Source organism: Asterias rubens, chromosome 10 (genome assembly GCF_902459465.1).
Source record: "Asterias rubens chromosome 10, eAstRub1.3, whole genome shotgun sequence".
In the NCBI taxonomy this organism is placed as follows: domain Eukaryota; kingdom Metazoa; phylum Echinodermata; class Asteroidea; order Forcipulatida; family Asteriidae; genus Asterias; species Asterias rubens.
The window spans coordinates 1945855-1969400 of NC_047071.1; the positions used below are offsets into that span (position 1 = coordinate 1945855).

The window sequence follows — 23546 nt, forward strand, 5'->3', positions numbered from 1 at the left end:
AGGAGTAGGGGGCAACGGCCCCTGGAAAAACAAAACTGTTGCCCACACCTTGAAGTGGCCTTGAGGCCTTGTGTGTCTGGCGACTTGCATAAACAAAAAAAAATCTCATGTGTCTTACAAAACGAGAACCGTCCCTCCTCAACTAACACACATCACATTATCCCATTCTCATTACTATTACAATAGGTTAAATGTTAACTATTGTACTATCGTGCATTAATATAGGCCTGTCATTTATAATTACAAGAGCCGACGAAATGCATTACACGCAGTATCCATTCTGGCAGCAAAATGTGATTCGTTTTTTTTTCTTCGTTCGGGTGGGTAGAAAATCTAATGGGATCTCCTTAAAGGAACACGTTGCCTTGGACCGGACGAGTTGGTCTTTGAAAAGCGTTTGAAACCGTTTGTTATGAAATGCATATGGTTAAAAAGATGTTTTAAAAGTAGAATATAATGATCCACTAAAGTATCACTCAAAATTGCACGGTTTTCATTTTACGTCGCGAACTAACACGGTCGGCCATTTATGGGAGTCAAAGTTTTGATTTCCATAAATAGCCGACCGTGTTTGTCAACGAGGTAAAACGAAGACCACGCAATTTCGAGGCACATTTGTGTAGATCATTGTATTCTACTTTTACAACATCTTTCTAACCATATCGATTTTATAACAAACGAATACAGGACGCTTTTCAAAGACCAACTCGACCGATCCAAGGCAACGTGTTCCTTTAAGAGGTATGATACATTAAATGACCAATGAAAGAGAACATTTTATATCATAACATTTTATATCATATCCTCTGAAGTTTCCAATAAACACATCAAAGAACCGAACTGTGAATATACGGTGGTTATAATGCAGGGTTAAACGCTTCTCTTCTCAGATTCAAATTTTGGGGCATCAAAACTGATACATATTATTTTTACATCACCACATTATTTCGAAGTGAAATGTTTCTCAAAATGATTTATACTATCAAACACTGCTGTAGGCTAGGCGTCTAATCAAAAGTGGTTATTGTCATTAATTTTAAAGGCACCTGGAAATAGGATTTTTTTTCTTTTAAACATAAGAGTATATGTTTATTAACAATAAAACAAATTTTTGCGTAATTGTTTGTCACGATTTATATGTTAAAAAAATTAATTAAGTGCTTGGGGTTGACTCCGCCTACCCCTTTTGTGACGTAGGAAAAGGAAGACTTTGCCTCGATCAAACATAGACCCCCCTCGATGCGTAGATAAACACACGTGCAAAAGTACATGTAATTCTAAGACGTGAGTTTGTACGCTGCGAAAAAGTTTTTTTTTCTGGAATTTTTCCGGCAATGCCGACCAGGTATATTGCTGCTGGATGCAGCAAAACAACTAAAGATGGGGTCAGTCTTCATCTGTTTCCTGCAGATCCCAAGTGTAGGCGGTTGTGGGCTGCGAAAGTCAGATTAACTCGAGCAAAGTGGTCCGGTCCGACGTCTTTTTCAGCGCTATGCAGCGAACACTTCGAGCCGTCGTGCTTCGAATCCGGGATACACCACTCATTTGACATGACGAGAAGAGCCATTCTTAAACAAGACGCCGTCCCAACAATTTTTCCAGCTAGTGGGAAGTCGAAGAAGGTATCTGAAAGACGTGACGAACCCAGAGGAGCATTTGCTAAACGTAAACAAATTCGGGTAAAGGCCCGGTCACACAGGCCCCGGTAACGAGAACGAAAACGAGGACGATAAAAATGCACGCTCGCGATTGGTTGAATTGCTCCACGCAGAATACGCCCACGCTCATTCAACCAATCGAGGGCGTGCATTTTTATCGTTATCGTTTTCGTTCTCGTTATCGGGGCCTGTGTGACTTAGCTTTTGCCAAGTGACACGATTTTGTGTTGGTACCGCATGCGATTCACCGATGTGACCGTCCGCACATTATACAGCAGCCATAGTGCGTGCGTGCAGTCTGCTCCGTGGCAGTATTTCTATAATAATACGTAGGCAGACCCACATCTTACAACCCATTTGGTCACTAAAAAGTCGCATAGTTAAATAAAAATAGCAGCAATAGCTTTTGTAAAAACCACTAGGCGTTCAACATGTTCAAGTTTCAATGTACGTATGTGTGTAAAATCGTGTCTAAATTTGATTTGATGTGTCATGTTCCCAGACGTAATGTACGGGGGCCTGACTACAAATTTTCTCTTCAAATATCGCGCCTTAAATACGTCACGAACAGCGCCCTCTTGGGTCGGGGCCTACTCGTAAATTGGTAAATACAATCAAAACTAACATTTTTAAACCTTAGTTAACTTTTTATTCACATTCCTCTCATAAAAACACATATTTTAGTGACAAAAGCTTTATTAAAAAAAAATACCACTTCCAGGTGACTTTAAGAGTGATTACCAAACGTATTTTCCCTTTAAAAAGGCTGTCCAATTTGTACTATAACAGAGCGTTGTTAGGCTGACCGTGATGATGTTCCCCACATTATATTTTGTGAGTGCTGTCAGTGTTATGTTCGCTTCGGGTGCTATACATGATTAGTGGCTTGCCTTCGAGGTAGACATTCATTATGTATTAAGTAATTACCGCTAGGCGTATGTAATACGGATGACAGTGATGATAGAAAGAAGACTGGCGTATATTATCTCGATATTGAAACGTGAGAGTGGCCTCCGTGTATAAACGTCGGCGTTTTAAAGGCACCGGACACGTTTGGTAATTGTCCAAGGACTAGTATTCTCACTTGGTGTATCCCACCATAAATACACAATAACAAACCTGTGAAAATTTTGGCTCAATTGGTCAATGAATTTGCAAAAGATTAATGACAGAAAAAACACCCTTGTTGCATTACTTTGTGTGATTTCAGATTCATAATAAAAGGCTTCAGCTGGAGTCTTTGAGTGAGAAATTATACCTCTTTCTCAAAAACTACGTTACTTCCGATAGAGCCGTTTCTCACAATGTTACTTTCAACAGCTCCCCATTACTCGTTACCAAGTATACCAAAAGTAAGAGTCCTCGACTTCACAGCCAGATTAAATGAAATGAAACCCGCTGCACTCAAAGTAGGCGTAAAAAACATCCAAGGATCCAATGAAGTTACATAGGCCTATTAAAACATGCTTCTAAACTGGGGCATCATCTGCCTACGTTTGGAAATGATTCTAGATCAGAAACGTCTTCTTGCACTTTATGAGGGAAGGGACTGCCGGAACTCTGGCACGTCATTCTCGCCCAGTGAATTCTCTTGTTTCTTCTGGATGACGAATTCGGGTTGCGTGACATCCCTTTTGCTTCCCCCAGAAATAATGTGTCGATGTGCACAGCTATGTAGCTCTAGTCCTATACACAGAATGTGCCCTGGCGTTGCCGGTTTATTACTCGCATGGCCTTCAGTTCGACACGAATGCTCCGATAGTGCGGAAGGTGGGGTAGTTTGGCGAAAAGGCAAAATAATAAAATGTGCGCTGTAAAAATGTCCTTTGATGGGATACATAACACATTACTGTAGAATCGCATGAGTGAGAGAAATGATGAAACTGCATCCAGCATGAATATTTCATAAATATTGAACTCGCCTAAAAGTACAAAAGACCTGCTCTGTCAAAATGACTCATAAATGGGTCAGATTCACACAGAACAAGAAACTCCCTTTTTAAACAAATCCCCCTGATCCCAAAGTGGGTCAGGATCCCGAAATGGATCAGGACCCCCAAATGGGTCAGGATCCCCATGATACCCAGAATCTGAGTCAAGTCTGACCTCGGAATTTTTAGAGTGTGCAGAACAAAACACAATACTCCACAGTTGATGACACCTTTGTTACCTTTGTAATTACGGTTCAGTGAAAACAATTTGATAAGCAAGCTTTTCAAAAAGGTTTGCCTTTAACAGTCTCATAGGTTTGTATCACAAAACACTGACGTTTATATCTGTTGTACCCAGTAGCCGTTTTCACAATGTTTTAAACTAGCAACAGCTCTCCATTGCTCTCGTTACAAGTAAGTGTAAATGCTAACAATAATTTTGGGTAATTACCAATAGTATCCAGTGCTTTTAAGAAAACTTTAAAACAAACTTAAACTTACCCATCGACCGGTACGCAGAAGGTGCCGCCATGATAGTTGGTACCCCGTATGAAGCCGTCTCTAGTCGAGCAGTCCTTGCGTTTGATGCTCTTAGAGTGGGTGCACACCATGCCATTGGTCGGGTACCGCTTCACGTAGATCAGATCCAGGAAATCTCTGGACGATATGAGACCCATGGCTGCACTGTGTGTGGCCGATCTCGCTACGATCAGATCCTGTTAAAGATGGCGGCCATTTTGGTGTGGGATGAAACAACATAATTAGTTAGCAACTATTTGATGTGTACAATATATCGTACGCAAAATGAATAACACTTAAGACCGACCGGCCTCGTTTTGGATTATAGGTACTTTTGGCAGTAGTTTAAGTAGCTGTTATATCTTAACGCAGTGCTTAAGAATTTAAGATTTTTGGTCTAACAATGTATCCTCTTCAAGTTTCAACCTCCACAGTCTCGGGTAAGAATTGGACTTACATGTTCAATGCGGTACCGTTATTTCATTCAGTCCGGTCAGTACTTATGGTCAGAATGAGTCCAAAATGCAACGCTTGATGACCCGAACATCGGGATTTGCCCTTTAAGTATCTAGTGTGCCATCAGGACCAGCTAACTTGTCTTTCACTAAAATCTACCAATTTGATCACCGGTTCACATTTCAAACGAAATAGTGATGCTTTTCAATACTGAATTATACAGCCACCTGGTCCACTTGAATTTGGACTCACTGGTCCTCGGGTGTTTTAACTGGTGTTTGACCAGCAGACCACTAGGAAGACCCCTACTGAAACTTGGGGTGAATTTAACCAGAGAAACGGGTCATGCATCGTGCTCTTTTCGGAGTTTGAAGTCAGCCTCGTGATTTTTTTTGTAAACGATTTTCATTTCAAGGCAACCATTTCAGTTTGTTCTCTCTACTTTTTCTTTTACGCATCAAGCCCATCCAGACAATTTCCCCGAGGCAATCTGCCAGTCTGAGCCATTTATGCATTAACTGGTACATACGGACCAAGCCAAGGTCACTAGTAGATGTATTCCATAATGACACTGTGATTATAAGGGCGCAGCCAGGCTACATACATGAGCAAATTAATGTAACTTGCTAATTGCCAGCCCTTTTTTTGGTTGGCGTATATAACAGGATTACGGTGGGATCGTTGTGGGACTAATCGTGACTCATCAACGGTTGCCGATTGGTGAGCTGCAAGGGTCGGCTGAACTTCTTTCTCGGTGTTTATTATTTTTTATTATGGACTGATATTAATAATTACCATACGGTGACGATGGCTAGGGATGTTTTAGAAAATAAATAAATAAAAACATATTTTTTTTTTTTTTGACATCAGAAGACGCCGACAGAACTGCATTGTTGGTGACTCAACGGTCTGGACGCCCAGCAGTCGAAACTGGGTACAGAAAGTCCATGTCCCTATTTTATATAGTTGCTTAAAGGGAAGGTACACGTTTGGTAGTTACTCAAAACAAATATTAACTTAAAAATATAAAACATTGTGGGAAACAACTCCCTCTGAAGTAACGTAGTTTTTGAGAAAGAGGTAATTTCTCACTAAAATAATAAAAGACTTCTAGCTAGAAGTCTTTTATTCCTATCTGAGAGCACACAAATTCGTCCAACAAGGGTGTTTTTTCTTTCATCATTTTCTCGCAACTTCGCTGACCGATTGAGCCCAAATTTTCACAGGCTTATCAGTTTATGCTTATGATGGGATACACCAAGTGAGAAGACTGGTCTTTGACAATTCCCAAACGTGTACCTTCCCTTTAAGCAGAAAAGAAATAAGTGTGCGACCAATTTATTCCTTGACAGTTTTCTGCTAAGCACATAATGAGCAGGTTACCAGTCACAAATGGTACGTGTGAAATGGTATTTTCCCAGGTAACCTTTCTCGTTTATTAAGCAATAATTTGTTGTACTTAGCTATTTTTGTGCTATTTACTAGAGTATTTTCGACCAATCTTTCTCATGATGATTACCACGCACTCGGGTTGGCGTACACTATAGTGTTATCTTGCCTTGCCTTTCAACCTCTGGAACCCCCCTGTCAGATGCAATTGTGTCCGCCATGCAATACTGTCCGCTCCGGACACTATTGCATAATATGCAATCGTGTCCGGGGCTATGCAAGAACCGTCCGGTGGACATGTACATGACTGTACATGTACTGTGCGCGCGTAAGCGAGCGTGCTTGTACTGAACCATACGTATAGCAGCATGAATATTCACGTATTTTATGATTGCAGCGAATACCCAACGGCCGAACATTTCCCTGTCATTCATGACATGCACTTAGCTTGTAAAAAAAATGGCTAACGTGTTCCGTCGACCAATGGCGTTTAATTTACTGCAAGGACTGTTTTGCACGGGGCGGACACAACTGCATATGCAAATGTGTCCGGGCGGACACAATTGCTTTATGCAGCAGCGTCCGGGCGATTTCATATGCAAAATCGTCCGGAGGACATAACTGCATATGCAATACTGTCCTCCGGATAGTATTGCATAAAGGACATAATTGCATGCGACACCGGTTCAAATATTTGAATTGAGTTTTCATTCCCTGCCTGACCTGTGTCGGTTTACCCGGGAATAGTTATCTTGGGATTTGCTCCAACATCTAAAACTTAAACTTCCTTCATTGTCTTCTCACCTTGGGGTTCTTGACTAGTACAGCGATTAAGTTTGCTTTTTTGAGAGTCATGCTTTCAAAACAAGAACTACTAAACGAAGTATAATCATGTACGTCAATGCACTACTTAATTGAAGAAGAAGGACTTGTACATTTGTCAGCTACTCGTATCGCAACACGCTCTGAATTACCATACAAGAAAGAAGCCATGCACACAACTGAAGATCATCTTGTCAAGTGTACCTGCCTAAAACTATGGTAACTGAACAAACAACTTAGCGTCTTGACCTGAGGCTACTTACTCAGCCAACAACGAGTAACATCAAACCAAGTCAACCCATCGTCGCCTGTATGATAACCTACATTCCAGCCTGAGCTGCCTCCCTCTACTCACAAAATAAACTCCCAGGGTCAAGTCCTCCAAGGGTCAATTCTGAACCATTCGAGGGGGTTACGACCTCACCTTATTTATGTGCTCAATGACCTCTGATTCCTTGACGTTCTTGTCCCATTTCCCCCTCAGACCCTTCGGGGACGGAAGTATGTAGTCGACGATTCGGTCTGGCGATGCTGCTAGCGTGCATTCCGCTCTGTATCTGTTAAAATTATAAACCATTTTTAGAGTGAGTTAGAACTTCTGTATTGCTTTAGGTTGGAAACTATTGTAAATTAATCAGATTAGCCGCCGTCATTGTTAGGTATTAAGCCTAGAGAAAGATTACGGCCTGTCAAGCATTACCGCATCAAGACATGCAATTTGTGGTAACAGCGTGTGTGTATATTTACTTTGTTGAGTGAATTTGTTCTTGGGAAACTTGTCTTGGTATCTTTTGCCGCGGCGTAATTTTCAGAATTCGAGAGACTCTGAAAATTTCAGAATTCGAGAGACTCTGAAAAGAACTGCCCTATAACCTGGGGAGTTAAGATATGGCAGCGCTTCACTCAGTGGGTCGAGGGGAATTCAATATCGCGGAATGAGTTATGAATTGGTGTTGACGTTTCAACTAGCCTGTTCTATATTCATCATTTGGAGACAACGCTCATAAAATCCGCCATACTTAAGAGTGAACGATGTACCACGTTGGCGTGACATCACATTGCGGCCATTTTGTTTGAACTCCATACAAACGAACGTAACCACACCGAGGCCAAACAAAAAGTCTGACTCAAACACATATAGCTTCTGTTTGGCAAAGGACCCATCACACTTTTAAAATTTATTTAAGGATGAGGAGTTATTTTACACATTGAAACCAATATTTAATTTTTAATTTTCAGACTTGCACGCGCGTTTTTCACTGCAGAAATGAAGCACATCAAGACATACGCTTTCCCAAAAGCCCCACCCACTCCACTCCCATCTGGGGTCATGAGGGCTAAGATGTATCCCAATGTTTCTGTAAATTTACTCTTGGAAAATATTGATATACATAACCATGGGATAATTGTGCAAAGGCAAACATGATGTGTAAAAGACACCATACCACGCCAACTTCGAACACACCAACGCGCTTGCGCATGCGGCACTCTGAGGACGTCTGTAAATTAAATTGGACAAGCGTTCACTTCGATTAGGAGTCACTTATAAAGAAAAACAGTTATTATTTTCTGTCAACCGTTCCCAAATGCATCCTTCGAATCTACAAGACGCCGCCAATTTCCCCCAAGAGAGTGGACAAAACAATCAAGAATTTGATGGGAGCGAGACCATACGAGACTGTGTGAGAGAGAGAGAGACCGTGCGCAAGTTCAGGTCAAGGCCTGAGCGAGATGGCTGAAATACCGGCCGGGGGTACTCCACGGAATTAAACCGCTAAGCACTAGCCTCGGGCGGGGAATTAATATTACATGGACGGAGCAGACGATGATGATGTTCCAGCATCAGCGTGGTGTGTGGTGCTGGTGTGTATTAAGAGAGTGTGTGATGGGGGAGGTCTTCGGGCTGACGTTGCGTTGTGCTGACATGACTCGAGAGTGTTTGGAGGTTTGGGGTGGGGCAAGGCTTGGACCTCGAGGTAGCTGAACTTGATCCGTCAGAGGTGACTGACCGTCAGTGTAGGAACAACACCCTTTGACATCTAATGAATTTGATATCTGTTTTATATTAATCGGTGTGTGATGTTCCTGGTATAACTGGCTGCATATTGCACCACGTCACCTTGTAAAGCATTACATGTTATTAACATGGGAGTAGGTCTAATAATTCACACTTTAGCACTACAATACCTCGCAGGCAAATACTGAACGTTGAGGCGCCTCGAGCGTCACTGAGTGACGAATATAAAGAGCGTTGTGTTTAAAGGCAGTGGACACTATATTGGTTATTGTCAAAGACTAGCCTTCACAGTTGGTGTATCTCAACATATGCATACAATAACTAACCTGTGAAAATTTGAGCTCAATCGGTCATCGAAGTTGCGAAATAATAATGAAAGAAGAAAAAAACCCTCGTCACACGAAGGTGTGTGTGCGTTTAGATGGTTGATTTCGAGACCTCAAGTTCTAAACTTGAGGTCTCGAAATCAAATTCGTGGAAAATTACTTCTTTCTCAAAAACTACGTCACTTCAGAGGGAGCCGTTTCTCACAATGTTTAAGACCATCAACCTCTCCCATTACTCGTCACCAAGAAAGGTTTTATGCTAATAATTATTTTGAGTAATTACCAATAGTGTCCACTGCCTTTAAGAAGCCACTAGTATAATGTCTGGGTACTTGCAGTGTACACAGCCATTGACTTGAAATGTTATATTGCAATTCAAACGATTCATACAAAGAACAAAAAAACTCTTCAGACGAGCGAACACATGGGATGAAAAAAGGTGAAATGCAAAAGACACCCCGAGTCGTCTACAATACCATTGCGAGTCATAGGCCTATGAGTTCTCTGGCACACGATATTTTGAAAAGTGTGTGTATGGTATTTGCATCTCCCGGGGAACTCTTTAACATTCCTACAGAAGTAGGTAAGGCTTAACTTGATATCAAAATGGAATCACACACACGTGAAGTTATTTGCCGTTATTTTCATAATTGTATGAATTTGACAGGTATAGCCATAAACATGTCACTCACAGTCACTGTTTTATTTATTACAACGTCTCGGTTAATATTTATTCAAACAAAATTCAAATCAACGAGCGCCCTCCACGTCGGGTTTCCCATAATTCTCACAAATATATTTACAATGACATGATTCAAGGACAAATGCACCCGTGGTACCAAGAATATTGAGGCAACTACGGTCCATCTTGGTACTTTTATTCAAAGAAGATGGTAGCTTAATGCATCAAGCAAGGAGCACAACGAAAACAAACAAAGCATGTAAATTTTCTGCAAAACGGACGCATCACAGAGTGACTGGTCATTATTTTTCCGATCAGCACTGTAACACGCTGCACAATGCAGGTGTAGTAAGTATCATGGCGTCGTTTAAATAGGTTTCGGTCATCTACTTTATATCATAAAGCAAGGAATCCACAGTTTTGTTGTTTTCCTTCCTCCCTGGTTTTTTTTCTACCCGATGTTTAATATGATATTGCCGGTCCTTCAGAATAATCATGCATTTCATGGGAGCCACAAAACCGTGATAAAAACTGCCTCCAAAATACTGCTTTCAACACGTAGACACAATTTAAATTGGCACATGATTCTTGAATACTGTGTTGAGATTACTTCTGTCAGGAATTCCTGCAGAATTCTTACCAAGGTAGGGTGCCTTTCCCCCCGAGGTAGAATCGAAATGTTGGATTCGTTACAGGAAATCATTCCACAGTTCTGTACAAAAGAGTAACCTTGAGAATTCCAGAGCACTTTCTGACAAACCAATTCCGAGATGTTCATTGTGTTCTTTGCCTGCTGTATGGAAAATGTTGCCCAAAAAATTACACATTCGGTTGTCATTTCGAAGGGGGTGTTTTCTTCATTTGCGTGTGTGCATCGTCTGGGATCGAGGTTGTCAGACGTGACGTCGTAATGAGATTTCGGCTCAATTGCCTTCTCATTACTGTATCATACGGCTTGTTTAGTTTTGCAAAACCCAATATCTACAGCCTTCTTTCGCTGTGTAGGCGTAATGCTTAAAGCCTACTTCGGTCATTAATCGCACAGTTATTTTGTTACAACTCAGGCGAAGGAATACGACCCAACCGAGTTACGAAAAAAAAAAGGCCGGTGAAAAAGTGTTTGCTTCGGTCTTTCATCCATCTTTCAGATAATAAGATCAATTTAGGACTTTAATGGACTTAAAACTAAGTCGTTAATGCCTTAGATGGAGTAATTCAGAACCCCATTTTTAGGAGACATGTCAGGGAAAGTATTAAGACAAATCCTTGTGACGGGAAGCAGTCTCTGCCCCACACACCTCTTTGATCATGCCGGTCACACCATATCATGACCATTGAAGCTCAAGGGTGTAGTCTCTCATTTCAGGTTGTAACCAGCCTACCAGATTTCAAAACACTGGACACGTTTGGTTATTGTCAAAGACCAGTATTCCCACTTGGTGTATCACAACGACTCAAATGGTTATCGAATTTGCAAGAGAATATTAAAAGACAAAACACCCTTTTTGCAATTCTTTGGTGCTACCAGATGCATTACAAATAGCTTCAGCTGAAGCCTTTTATTACGCGTAAGAAATTACCTCTTTCTAAAAAACTAGAGTGCGTTTTGGCGACCCCAACCAAAAACTGTTCCGGTTGTTGGTCGTTGGTTCTGCTGTTCAGACTGAACGATAACCGAGTTGTGAGCTCGGTTACCGTTTTTGGTTATGACGTCAGAAACAGTTTTTGGTTGGGGTCGCCAAAACGCACTCCTATTCTCGCAATGGTTTATACTAACGCTCACCATTGCTTGTTTACCGAGTAAATTCGTATGCCAACAACTATTTTGAGCAACTACCAATAGTGTTTTACCTTTAAGCATCTTGACATAAATTATAAATATATTCAGGACTGGAATGTGGTATTTGAGAGGGCAAGGCCGTTTCATTTGTGTTTCTCAAAGGGCACTTCCATTACAAAGTTTTAAGTCAATAAGAACATGTTCATGAAAAACTGGGCCAAATGTGCTGCTTTAAGAAAACAAAAGGCTTCCAAATGTTATGGCTGCTTATCAGAAATAAGGAGGATACCAGTTAAAAACTGTACATAATTGTGTCGTAGTTATTTGGCTGTTAACCTTATTCTGGTAAACATATGTTTGTTGTGCTTTCCTTTTGTGCTTAAGCAGCTCTATGAAATTAGGCTTAGTTCTTTTAGCGCCAATGGCAAGAGAGTAGTGAATAAGAAAAAAAACCAGTCTGCTGTGGTTAAGTTACTGTGGAATTTTCCTGCCAGACTTCGAGACCACGTGGAATTAGTTGAATAAACGAACTGTTGAAACGTCTGCCGGCGAACGACGAGTGCATGTAATATCTTCATTAACGTATCAACGGGTGTGAATTTGAGCTTGTACATACTATACCACACGATCAATTTTTTTATTGCAAGGCATGTAGAAAATATAGTTATGGATATTCTGTTGCCTGTGAAGTAGGCAATGGACGCGAGACTGTGTTCGTATTCGGTTTCATCACGGATGTGTTTTTTATCATGTGTATTGAATGCTTGCATTACAGTTATATTTAATTTGGTTTTGTGATGGGGTTGAGATTTTTGAGTGTCTTCATGGATGCTTTGGGGTTTGGTGTAGGGGCGCACTGGAATGGACGAAATAAATATGAACAGAATGTTTTATTGGTGAAGTGAAAGTCAGGAAATCTTCCTCGTGTTTGGTTTAGATGCTATGATAATATTTCACATTCGCATAAATATTGCATAGTAATTTTGAATGATATACTATTTATAACATCTATAAAGCACCGTGATATCATAGAGTCAGGTTTAGAAGGCGTTTAGGCGCGACTTATCACCGGGGCAAATATGCCCCAGAAACACTGGGGCAAACCTTTATAAACTTTTATGGTACTATTTTTGTGTCACTTATAAAGTAATATTATGGTAACTGGTACTTTACACGACACACGGTTATCCACAATTTGCCAACCCCTATCGAGAGACACACGGTTGGGCTAGCCACAATTTGTCCATCCCATTCGAAAAGCGTAGCACTCGCTTTCACGAGTCTTGCTCAAGAGGACACCATTGCCACAAGTAGGAGCAAGTAGAAGTAGAACCTTCACTCTCTCTATTAACGCCAGATTTTGAACCCAGTGCCTTAGACCGCGTCTCAGCCACGACCCTCCCTGGCTCCCATTGTGGTCCACTTTGAGCATACAGGAAAGTCCGTTTGGTATTAGGCATGTGACACTCTTAAAAGAATGAAGAATCTGTGAAATCTGCACCATTTTGTCTCGCCAAATGGCCAACATTGATTACCATACCTGTAATAATGGTTTGAGTGTTTGTAAGGTCAGAATTGCATAATTAACGTTGTTCATTTTAGCCAGACACTTATTTGCATTTCTAATGACCGGCTGAGTGGAGAGGATCGAGCGTGGGTTGAAGCGGCCCTCTCGAGTTTGATGACTGGGGGATCGATGATCGTGTCTGGCCCATTGTCTGGGAAGCAATTAGCGAATGAGCGATGGCATTTTGGTTGTCTTTTCTTGATCACTTAAATCGTACTATTTATAACGAGAGCGGAAGGTAGAGTATTCGTATTGGTATTCCCCAGTCGCCTTAGTTCGATTTGTGAGTGCACGTTTTTATGGTTTATAAACCATGATTTGTGAGTGCACACTTTTATGGTTTGTAAACCATGATTTCTGAGTGCACATTTGTTATGGTTTGTAAACCATGATTTCTGAGTGCACGTTTTCATGGTTTATAAACCATGATTTGTGAGTGCACATTTTTATGGTTTGTAAACCATGATTTGTGAGTGCACACTTTTATGGTTTGTAAACCATGATTTGTGAGTGCACACTTTTATGGTTTGTAAACCATGATTTGTGAGTGCATACTTTTTATGGTTTGTAAACCATGATTTCTGAGTGCACATTTGTTATGGTTTGTAAACCATGATTTGTGAGTGCACATTTTTTTATGGTTTGTAAACCATGATTTGTGAGTGCACATTTTTATGGTTTGTAAACCATGATTTGTAAATGATTTGAGATGTGTAAATTTTCATGGTTTATAAACCATGTTTTTTAAGAAGTATCGATTTTCATGGTTTATAAACCATGTTTTTTAAGAAGTCTCGATTTTCAAGGTTTATAAACCATGGTCACAAACCATGATTTTATGGTTCATTTGTTATGGTTTATAAACCATGATTTGTAAACCACGATTTTTATTCTTCAATTTTCATGGTTTATAAACCATGTTTTTTAGATGTCTCAATTTTCATGGTTTATAAACCATGATTTGTAAACCATGAATTTGATGCTTCAGTTTTTATGGTTTATTAACCATGTTTTTAAGATGCGTAAATTTTCTTGGTTTATGAACCACGATTTGTAAATGTTTTTTGAATGTTCATGGTTTGTAAACCATAAACTTATACACAACAAATACTTTACTGGTATGTAAACCATAACAGGATTTGGCAACAGTTTCTATGGTTTACATCTAATTGCTGTAAACCATGGTAAAAACATGCCTTAAAAGTGTCAAACAATTAATGGACAAACGGCGCCCCATAGAAAACTACTCCATTTCAGAGGGAGCCGTTTCTCACAATGTTTTATACTACCAACCTCTCCACATTACTAGTTACCAGGTAAGGTTTTATGCTAATAATTATTCTGAGTAATTACCAATAGTGTCCACTGCCTTTAATCGTCATTTCGCCTGAGAGCCAGCTTTTTTTAACGCTGTATTGACCGCGTAATGGCTATAGGGTTTGATTGGCGTTGGGGTGCCTTTGTCTGCACAATACATCAGCAACATGAACACGTGGTGACTGTTGTGAGAGATGTGTGTTAGACGTCTGTGTGAGATGCTTGTGTTTCCTTCCTCCAATGATGTGACATGGAATTGAAATGGCGTTTTTGTTTAGTTTGACACCGTCAAAACCACTGTCTTTCATTCAGACAGGTTCCTCTTATAATTTTTAAGTATATTTCTTGATGTACGTAGTAAAGCTGCTCATCTTCATGATTTAGTCGTTTTCATGAGGTGGCATCATAATGTCGTAAAAATCGAAATAGGGCTAGGTGTCAATGAACCGGGCCGAACATAATAAGATTCCAATCGACTCTATTGTTTTAACTCATTTGAATAAAAACACTGTCACCTTACGATCAATAGGCTTATTTTATTCTTAGACAGTGGAGAACATTAAGTATTGTTTTGCAGTGTTCAATTTACTCTTCCAATGTTACTTACATATAGCCGTCGAATTCACTGGATTTCTTGTAGAGAACTCTGATGTCTTTCTGCAAAGGATGAATGGTTTTCAGAGAAAAAAAACATAAGAATAACACATCTCCATTGAGGTAATAAACGCTTTACAAAAAAAACAAAGTTTGTAATACAAAGTTACAAATCACACATGGATAACTGAACACAATTATAAAAAACTGAATTGAACTTTCACAAAGGAAAGAAACTTAATCATGCGGATACAAAACTGTATAAAATAACGACATCTAAATGAAAAGTGTCAAAACAAGAGTAGACTTTTTGAGAAAAGAAAACTTTAAGTAAACACCAATTGTTAGCAATGAGCAGTTTGATCATGCTTTCACTACGGAATAGAAACAAAAAATAAACTTCATGTTATTAGAGTTTTCTGCAAGAAGACACTTTTGTTGCTGTTTTAGCCGTTGAAGCAGGTTGTGAAGTCTCGTTAAAAATGCAGAGGGTTTCCCGATTGGGAGATACAAGTTCCGATGGGGGTATTTATGTATAGCCCAAACGGGATAGTAGGGTGAAGACTATGTACCTCAAGAGAAGCTTCATTGAGGTATTCTCATGTCAGAGTCTCCCGATTGACGACCACTTAGTATGTCCTCAATGCGAGTATACATTGCTCTGATCGGGGCATACGTTGACCCCAATCGGGCTAGTTAAAAGCCCCTTTCACACGAGAGCAATGTAGCAAGGGTCCCTTGCTGAACATTGTTGTAACATTAATTATACAAAATGTACCTCGTGTGAAAGGACAAACAAATCTACCGTCCAAGTTCTCTTGCAAAATCGTAGAAAACGTTGCTACATTTTAAAACCATGCTAAAATTAAGCAAGGGACCCTGGTTAAATTGCTGTCATGTGAACAGCACTTTAGTGAAGTGAAACACAGTGCAAAACGCAAAACTTGCAGTCTAGCCCTTTGTTCCAGGTTTTCCAGATACAATTGATTAGAAAAAAGCGCGGGTCAAAGATTTACTACTTATACGATTTATTTCTAAGTACATAAAATGCAAGATGTCTGGGTCATTGCTGTAATACACAGATTATACCATGGAGCAATAATTATTACTAAGTAGGAAGTAAGCACGTTGAGCTTTTAAGAAGTCTTTACAAAATCAAACAAAAAGAAAGTACCAAACACCTCTATCGACGGTTTAAGTATACGGTCAAGTCAAGATCCAATGTTGTTTCTGTCCTTTTCTATAAACCATGCGAGGCCGGGTTGTATTTCTATAAATTTGGGCATCCAAATGCTTGACTCGCTCACAAAAATATAAGCAATTACGCAACAAATCTATGATGTTTACAAATGGACGGCATATAAATTCCTTTCTCTGTGATTAAATACAACAAGATGCCGACTGAAACTGTGTTTGCAAGTTTGTGCTGTAAGGGCAATTAATCGGAAAGGAAGTTGCAACAACATTGACAGGCTACCTCAGTATAAAGTAGTAGTCCCGATATCCTATGCAAATTTGTTTTGAGCTTAGCTAATTGCTGAGGAGATTTATCTTTCTGCTATAAAGAAAGCAAGCAGCGTAATTTTGGCGGGACCCATATTTCTGGTATTAAACGATATATTGTTTGTGCTTATGGTTAATTGCTGTGTGACTTTTACTGCTCTGTACATGGGGCAAAATCAAAGACAACTCAAATAGTGGTTCATTTTGTTTTATTGAAAACGACAGTTCTGATTGGACCCGTGGCGGTCGCCCGAGCCGAACACCTGGAAAGTGTTGTAATGAACAATACAAAACAGGTTTCCACACGGGTTTTATTTCACTTCACTGTCAAAATATAACGCATGCAACAAGTCACACTCAGCGAGACAAGGAAAACGCCAGACGACAGGTTTAAAAAGCATTCCAGATTATCAACAGCTGAAATACACCTGTCCTGCGTTTAAACCAATCAGAGGACAGCTCTCACAGCAACATAGGGGAGGGACACATTATAAACATTGTTAGTCTCTGTACACCACCGGTCACTCACCTGTGTCTGTTCGATTGGAATATCCTGTCAGGTATACAGACAGTGAAGAAATGAAAACACGAAGGAAGGTTAGGAGACATGGTGGTGAGGTTTTCGGGGTCAAAATTACGCAATGGTCGTGTAACCATTATGGAGCTTTATAACCGTAGAGGTAATATCAAGAGGTAAATAAAATTTACCAAAAAGTTACACGTTTCATTTTGGCTGCATCGCCAAAACCATTACCTTTTGTTTGACATTCAATAACAGTAGGTGTAACATTACAGTAACAAGCAATTACAAGTTCACCAACAAGTTAATACACGGTTCAAAACTTGTTGCATCGCAAAAACCATTACACTTTTACGGATTATTCAAAACATAGTTTTTGAACAATTTTTAACGTAGGCCTACACACCGGTGTATGACGACGAACCCGGTACAGTACTGCACACCAGGGGCGAAAAGGGATTATTCCTAAGTTTTTAGGACTGTCTAAATTTTGACAAAATTTGACCCCAAGGCCCAATTGTATGGCAGTGTTTGCCATGGAATTATGTGCTGCTTATACCAAGTCATGTGAAGTGTATTTTTCTAATGGACTGAAGATGAGAATTCCGCCGATAAGCAACGCCATGAAATTGGACTCTGTTGTTCTCCCCAAAAATGACATGAACCAACAAAGAATAATAATTGAAACTTTTACAGTTTGGTTTCCCACGATGCCAAAGTTGTTGACTGATAAACTGTACACTAGTAAGAACTAAACACCCAAAACCCTCGGTGGTTGTAAGCGATGCCGAATGGGACCCATTATTCGGTTAGTGTCAGCACGTACTTTTATTGTTGTACTTTTCACGAAACTTGGGGCCTTCTGGGTCACGACTTGGGGACCGCGGCAAAAAGAAATTCCTCTCTCACTTGCAGTCTAAACATTGTTAAGTTGAAATGTGAACGCACTAAATTCATAGCAAGGGGTCGTTACCCTTCAAGTTTCCCCCATGTGCTTCGAGTTTCGAAAGTTGACTTTGGGAAATTGTTTTGTAACAACAAACATGTGGGGCTTTTTTTCTTCTCTCAAATGCTCTTTATTCTTTGCATTCACGTCTGGAGTTTAACGGACTTTACGCGAGGTCAGATGGCGCATGTTTCAGAGGCCAGACTGTCAAACATGGTCAAACCCTGTATTTTCTTTTGTTAGGAAATTGTTTTGTGTTGATAGTGGAACAAACATTGATAACATTGATAGGGGTGGTGGACTGGTGGATGTCAGTATAAACATACAAATGTTTACTAAAAACTGAACAAAATACAAAAACCATTTGGAGTATGAACAGATGGCTTTGACTGCAGGGGTGAGAACTGAGATTGATATGTAAACAAAGTAAAGACAATTGGATTAAAACAGTTCCCAGTTGGTGTGTCGATGCAGGCCCTTGAGTGTAAAAGCTGTTACATTATTTTGAGAGATTTAAACATTGCATATTGTACTTCGTGAAGGTTTTGTTATAACAAGGGTAGAGTATTTCATCTCAGTAATGAGACAGTTTCGCCTATACACCAAGAACATTTTCAGACCAAGGATCGTATGCAATTTTGAAAATTAAAAAAACAAATACTGATAATTTGATAGGACTAAGTAAGTTCCACTTGGTGTGGCAATGAAGCTCATTCAATGTGCAGACTGTAGCAATTTTAAAGGTTTACAATTTTTAAATGCCGTGACACTGTCCGTGCATATCATTTCAAATTATTATTTCTGGAGGTGTTGTCTTAAGTTTCATTAAGGAGTAGGAGTAAGTCTTTTCCATCTCTGTGATGGCAATGTGCTTCTTTCAAGAAAATTTGAAGGTGCGGGAGATTGGTGAAAAGACCTGACAAATCACATGCTTGTAAAACAGATAGCGTGAACTCTCACAAAACACTTTGCGGATGTCTGGGTGGAATTTTTCCCACAGGTAATAATGGTATTTTAGAATACAATGGACAATCGTAATGTAATAAAAGGTTAATACCATCGTGTACCTACATCCACCAACCTTTGCAATACACCAAATACATCAATCAATGTCGTGTAATATATTGTGTTTTGATCCGCACAAAAAACACACCAGAAGAAAACCCAACCTGCACTCTCTATGCCTAAAACATGTGTAACCATATACCCGCGGGTGTACCAGCTCGGCTCACACCATTCAAAAGAGCCAATTTGTGGTGACCCAAATTTCGACCAGCGTGAGGCCTTTTTGCAAACATTCCTCAGGGGTTGACAATCCTTCGAAACAACTTGAGGACAATGAATCCGCCACCCCCCTGGTGTAGGTAATCCCAAATTTTAAGAAGTTACCGCAGTTTAGAAAGGCCATACATAAGGCGACGTGTACTTTGTAATTTCGCAACTAGCTCAGAAGGCGGAGTTGTACCCGCAAAATGATGATGCATATCGCCTTCGTAGGGCCAGAAAATGTGTGGTTTCCGTGACACATTTCTTATTTTTAATACAATTTTGCTGTTTTACACTTGATTTGCTTTCAAGCCTTGACAGCAATAGTATAAAAACCACCTTAAAACATGAAGCCCATAATTCGGGCAAAAATGTACAAATATCTGTTTGCAATTCATTCTTGCAGCGCCTCTGGTAACGAAAGTGTTTTCATGCAGCATCAGACTTATTTTCTCTCAAAATCGTAAGGTTCAAAACTTCTAAGAAGTTGCACTATTTTTTTAGAATGGCCACCGATGATGGCCACACCCCTTCCCCCAGCTGCCCGAGGTCATGCCTGAGGTTAACTCAAAATGTCCCTTTCCTTCTGTCTTCACTTTTTAGAAAGGTATAAAACACTCATGTTTTGATTTTGTATTTCTTTATATAAATGTTTTCCACCAAATTATAATTAAATATCTCGTGACATTTTGGTTTTCTAAACATCATTATAAATAAATACCAGATAAACTTTTCACGGAACAGCACAAATCAAAAGAGGTCTTAAATTAGTAAAATATTGTAGGCCTAAATGTTCACCGATGAGAACATGGTTTTTCTCGCCTATTTATAGGTAATTTTAAGCTCTTTGTTCTAAAGCAAATCTCAAACCAACACCATCACGGTTCGATGAACGACGTTATTTGTCTAAACCCTAAACCTCACACAATACACGACGTGAAAAAAAACATCCTGTGTGTGGGTTTGACAATAAAACAAACACATCTTTGACTTGACGTACCAGAAAAACCCTAGCAATATCTCAGCCCATAGGAAGTGACTCACAGATGTCTAGTGTTTTGTCGATTCTAATATTAATAGAACACAGAGGGCATTCACTATATAGATATTGAATAGCATAATGATAATCTTGACCTTGGTTATACTTCAGTATGAATCTTTTGATTTGTATGATTGTTTATTAATTGGTTTATTGTTAAGAACACATTGCAGCCAAAGGCTGAATTACATGCAATTTACAAAGTTGACAAATACAATATTAAAACTCAGGCAATCTGAGACAAAATTTGACGATGTTTGAACCATTCATTGACGACTGAACATACTGAGTACATTTATAAATAAATTATCAACTTTTGTCAAGTCAACAATTTATTTTATAAAAGGCCATTCATACTGTTCTGTTCAGGGTCCCGTAACTGACTTGATACAAAACTTACTGAGCATGGGTTGTATGCCTTCAATAAATGGTTTTAAGGCATAAAATCCATTTCAACTATAGGGGGGCAATATCCGCAGTCAACGACTTCGTGTCCTTTGTAATACGGCAATACCATCGAGAGAAAGGACAACTGTCAATGGGTCTTTATTCTGTGATACAAGACTTATTCATTGTAGCACCATAGAGCAAGGAATTGTCTGATTGTAGCTCATCCCAACAGGAGGCTTATTTTGTCCTTGGGTGATCCAGTACCATGTGCTCTCCATAGAGTGTGTAAGCATGGTCTTATTCTTCCATGTGACCCATGGAAGAATAAGACCATGCTTACACACGGTGTGCTGCAAGTGCATGCCTTGCTCTATTCATGGAGGAAGGAATGTATGGATGCAGTGCTGGTGTTAAGAATGATAACTTCTTATTCACATTTTGAGTAATGGTTTGAGTACAATGTGTATGGAAATTGTAGCTTAAAGGTCTTAATGAATGGAGGCGGGGTTCAAAGTGGTCCACACAGAGCCCCGCCCCTTAAATTATCTGCCCAGTGGGAAAAAAAGAAACGCAAAGAAACGCAAGGTAAAGTTTCATCACAACTGGAAAAGCAAGATATGAATTAATATCAAATGAATATAAAGTGATCACTTTAAATCGAACAAAAAGTCTTACCGAAGTTTTGGCGACTTTCCATTCTTTGTCGTTGTACATTTCATATACCCGTTGGGCCATACGTTCTGCTTCTTGATTATAATCCATTGTACCACCACCGCTGGTCTTGGGCACTGTGTTACTGTTACTATCACCACCACTACAATGCGCTGATGCAACGAAGAGCTTCCTCACAGCAGACGACACACTGTTTTTCACCGGTGCTGGTTTGCCGCTTAAAATACCCACACTGACAGCACAGACACCTAGCGTCACCGGCGCCAAATATCTGAGCATAATTTATGCACCGAATGCAACCAATAAGGACGATTTATCGACGAACACCAATGGTATGATTGGTGGATAGACCTCGGCTGGATAGACGGTGTGGAACTTGAACTGGCTTGTGTTTGTGTACGATTAAAATGAGACACGACGAGTGTAATGCGTTTTGAGCTACCTAGCTTGACATATCACTAAAGTGTGCTATGTATGTGGAGAGTTACCGGAAATGTCCCATGCGGGTATAAGTACTGTGTATCGGATTACCACGATGTCTCGACACCTGCAGACGTACGACATTACACGCACGGCGGCACCTAAACTGGTAGCCAGCTGAGCGCTTGCAAGATTTGTTTGGTCTGTATGCTACAACTGACGGGTCTTATTAAAGGGAAGGTATGCGCATACAGAATGCTATAGTTCACGTAACCACTCTCAAAGGGGGTGGGGCGGGGGTTCAAATAATGTAACAATGGGAAGGGAAATAGCCTGCCCATTTTTACACCCAACGCGGGTATTTTGAGAAATTAGTTAAACAATTAAATAAACGAATACTTTCGAAAAGCGTTTTTTTTTTTATTCGTTGAATGCTGCCCTCACACATCCAATAAAGACTCACAATGGTTCATGTCAATGTTGCACAAATTGTTTTTCAAATATAACACATGCAGTACGGATTATTTAGCACCCAGTAAGTTTCGAGATGAAAAAGAGTTATTTATTTATTTTGTCTGGCTTAAATTACTAATCAAATGTATTTGAAACATTGGTATATACACAGAGCTGTACCACGCCTCGCTGACTAAATCTCCACCCACTCGAAATCCCTTGAGTGAACTGCTCTACAAAATAAGTCTGGTGGGATAATCAAAGCCTATTCGCAACACTGGTGTCAGAGAAAGATAATTACATATAAAAAATAGCCACATGCATCATGGTAGAGAGTATACAAATATTGAGTGGCTCAGAGTGGCATGGGAGGAATATTATCGCAAGGTAAAATTTGGACTGTGAAATGGAACAGTCAAAATTTTACCGAGCGATAATATTCCTTCCATTCCACGAATTAAAGCCACTCAATATTTGTTTTATTTAACTGACATATAGATATAGAAGAGTTTGTGGTAACACTATGTAATAACAATTGTTATTACATGGTGTTACCGCAAACTCTTCTATATCTTATTTCCACCATGCAAAGTTTCAAATCCTACTTGACATATAGATCCTTGTCATTTGATGTATTTTACAAGTATAACATTATGAAAAATCACACAAACGTACAGCGCCGCGTAGCGGCAACAATGCACACATTTAATAGCAATCGGATCACAGTCGTTTGCGCAGGTGCTCCTTTGTTTTAGCAGCGGCGAGGCGGTGCTGTACTGCTCAAAAACATTGGGAACAAGGATGATCCAAACTGTTGAATAGGAAATGCTATTCCCTATGGGCGAATAGGTCTTTTTTGAAAGTAATAGTGAATGTCACGTGGAGTAAGTTCCACCAATCAAATGACAAGGATCTGCAAATGCTTACGTTTGATAATCACTCTTGAGATGAATGGCATCGAAAACGTTTGGGTTAGACAATCGGTTTTAACTTGTTCAACAGCTTTCGATGGTATCGGGCATTTTTACTTCGAACATAGAGTAAGGACTAGTTGTCGTAGGTTTAGAGAGCTGCACTATAAACTCAACTCAACTCAACAACAATGCATTTTATTCGAGTCCATAATATTACTCTGAGGGTTCTTTTAATATTTTTCAATTTCCGACTGATTTTACACTTCCGTGCCTTGTGCATTTAACCGTATTTCATGCCATCCCCTCAATATTCGTAATTAATTCCGTTATATCGCCCGCAGGGGCCACTGCCCGATGCCTCAAGC

At 39.8% G+C, this 23546-nt stretch overlaps 1 protein-coding gene across 2 annotated transcripts in view; it reads right to left on the minus strand.

Moving 5' to 3' along the window:
- The window catches only part of LOC117295507 (stAR-related lipid transfer protein 5-like), a 30431-nt gene extending 8546 nt beyond the window's left edge, over window positions 1-21885 (minus strand). The window contains exons 1-5 of one of the 2 annotated variants that reach the window (XM_033778193.1): window positions 21398-21879; window positions 17091-17114; window positions 15072-15121; window positions 7200-7332; window positions 4091-4305 (exon numbers count right to left, since the gene is read on the minus strand). In XM_033778193.1, the coding sequence (XP_033634084.1) occupies window positions 4091-4305; window positions 7200-7332; window positions 15072-15121; window positions 17091-17114; window positions 21398-21673 (698 nt within the window). In that variant the 5' untranslated portion in view covers window positions 21674-21879. Of the gene's footprint in view, window positions 1-4090; window positions 4306-7199; window positions 7333-15071; window positions 15122-17090; window positions 17115-21397 lie in introns of both variants that reach the window. The other variant, XM_033778194.1, reaches the window with a different exon arrangement.
- Window positions 21886-23546: the final 1661 nt, after the last annotated feature.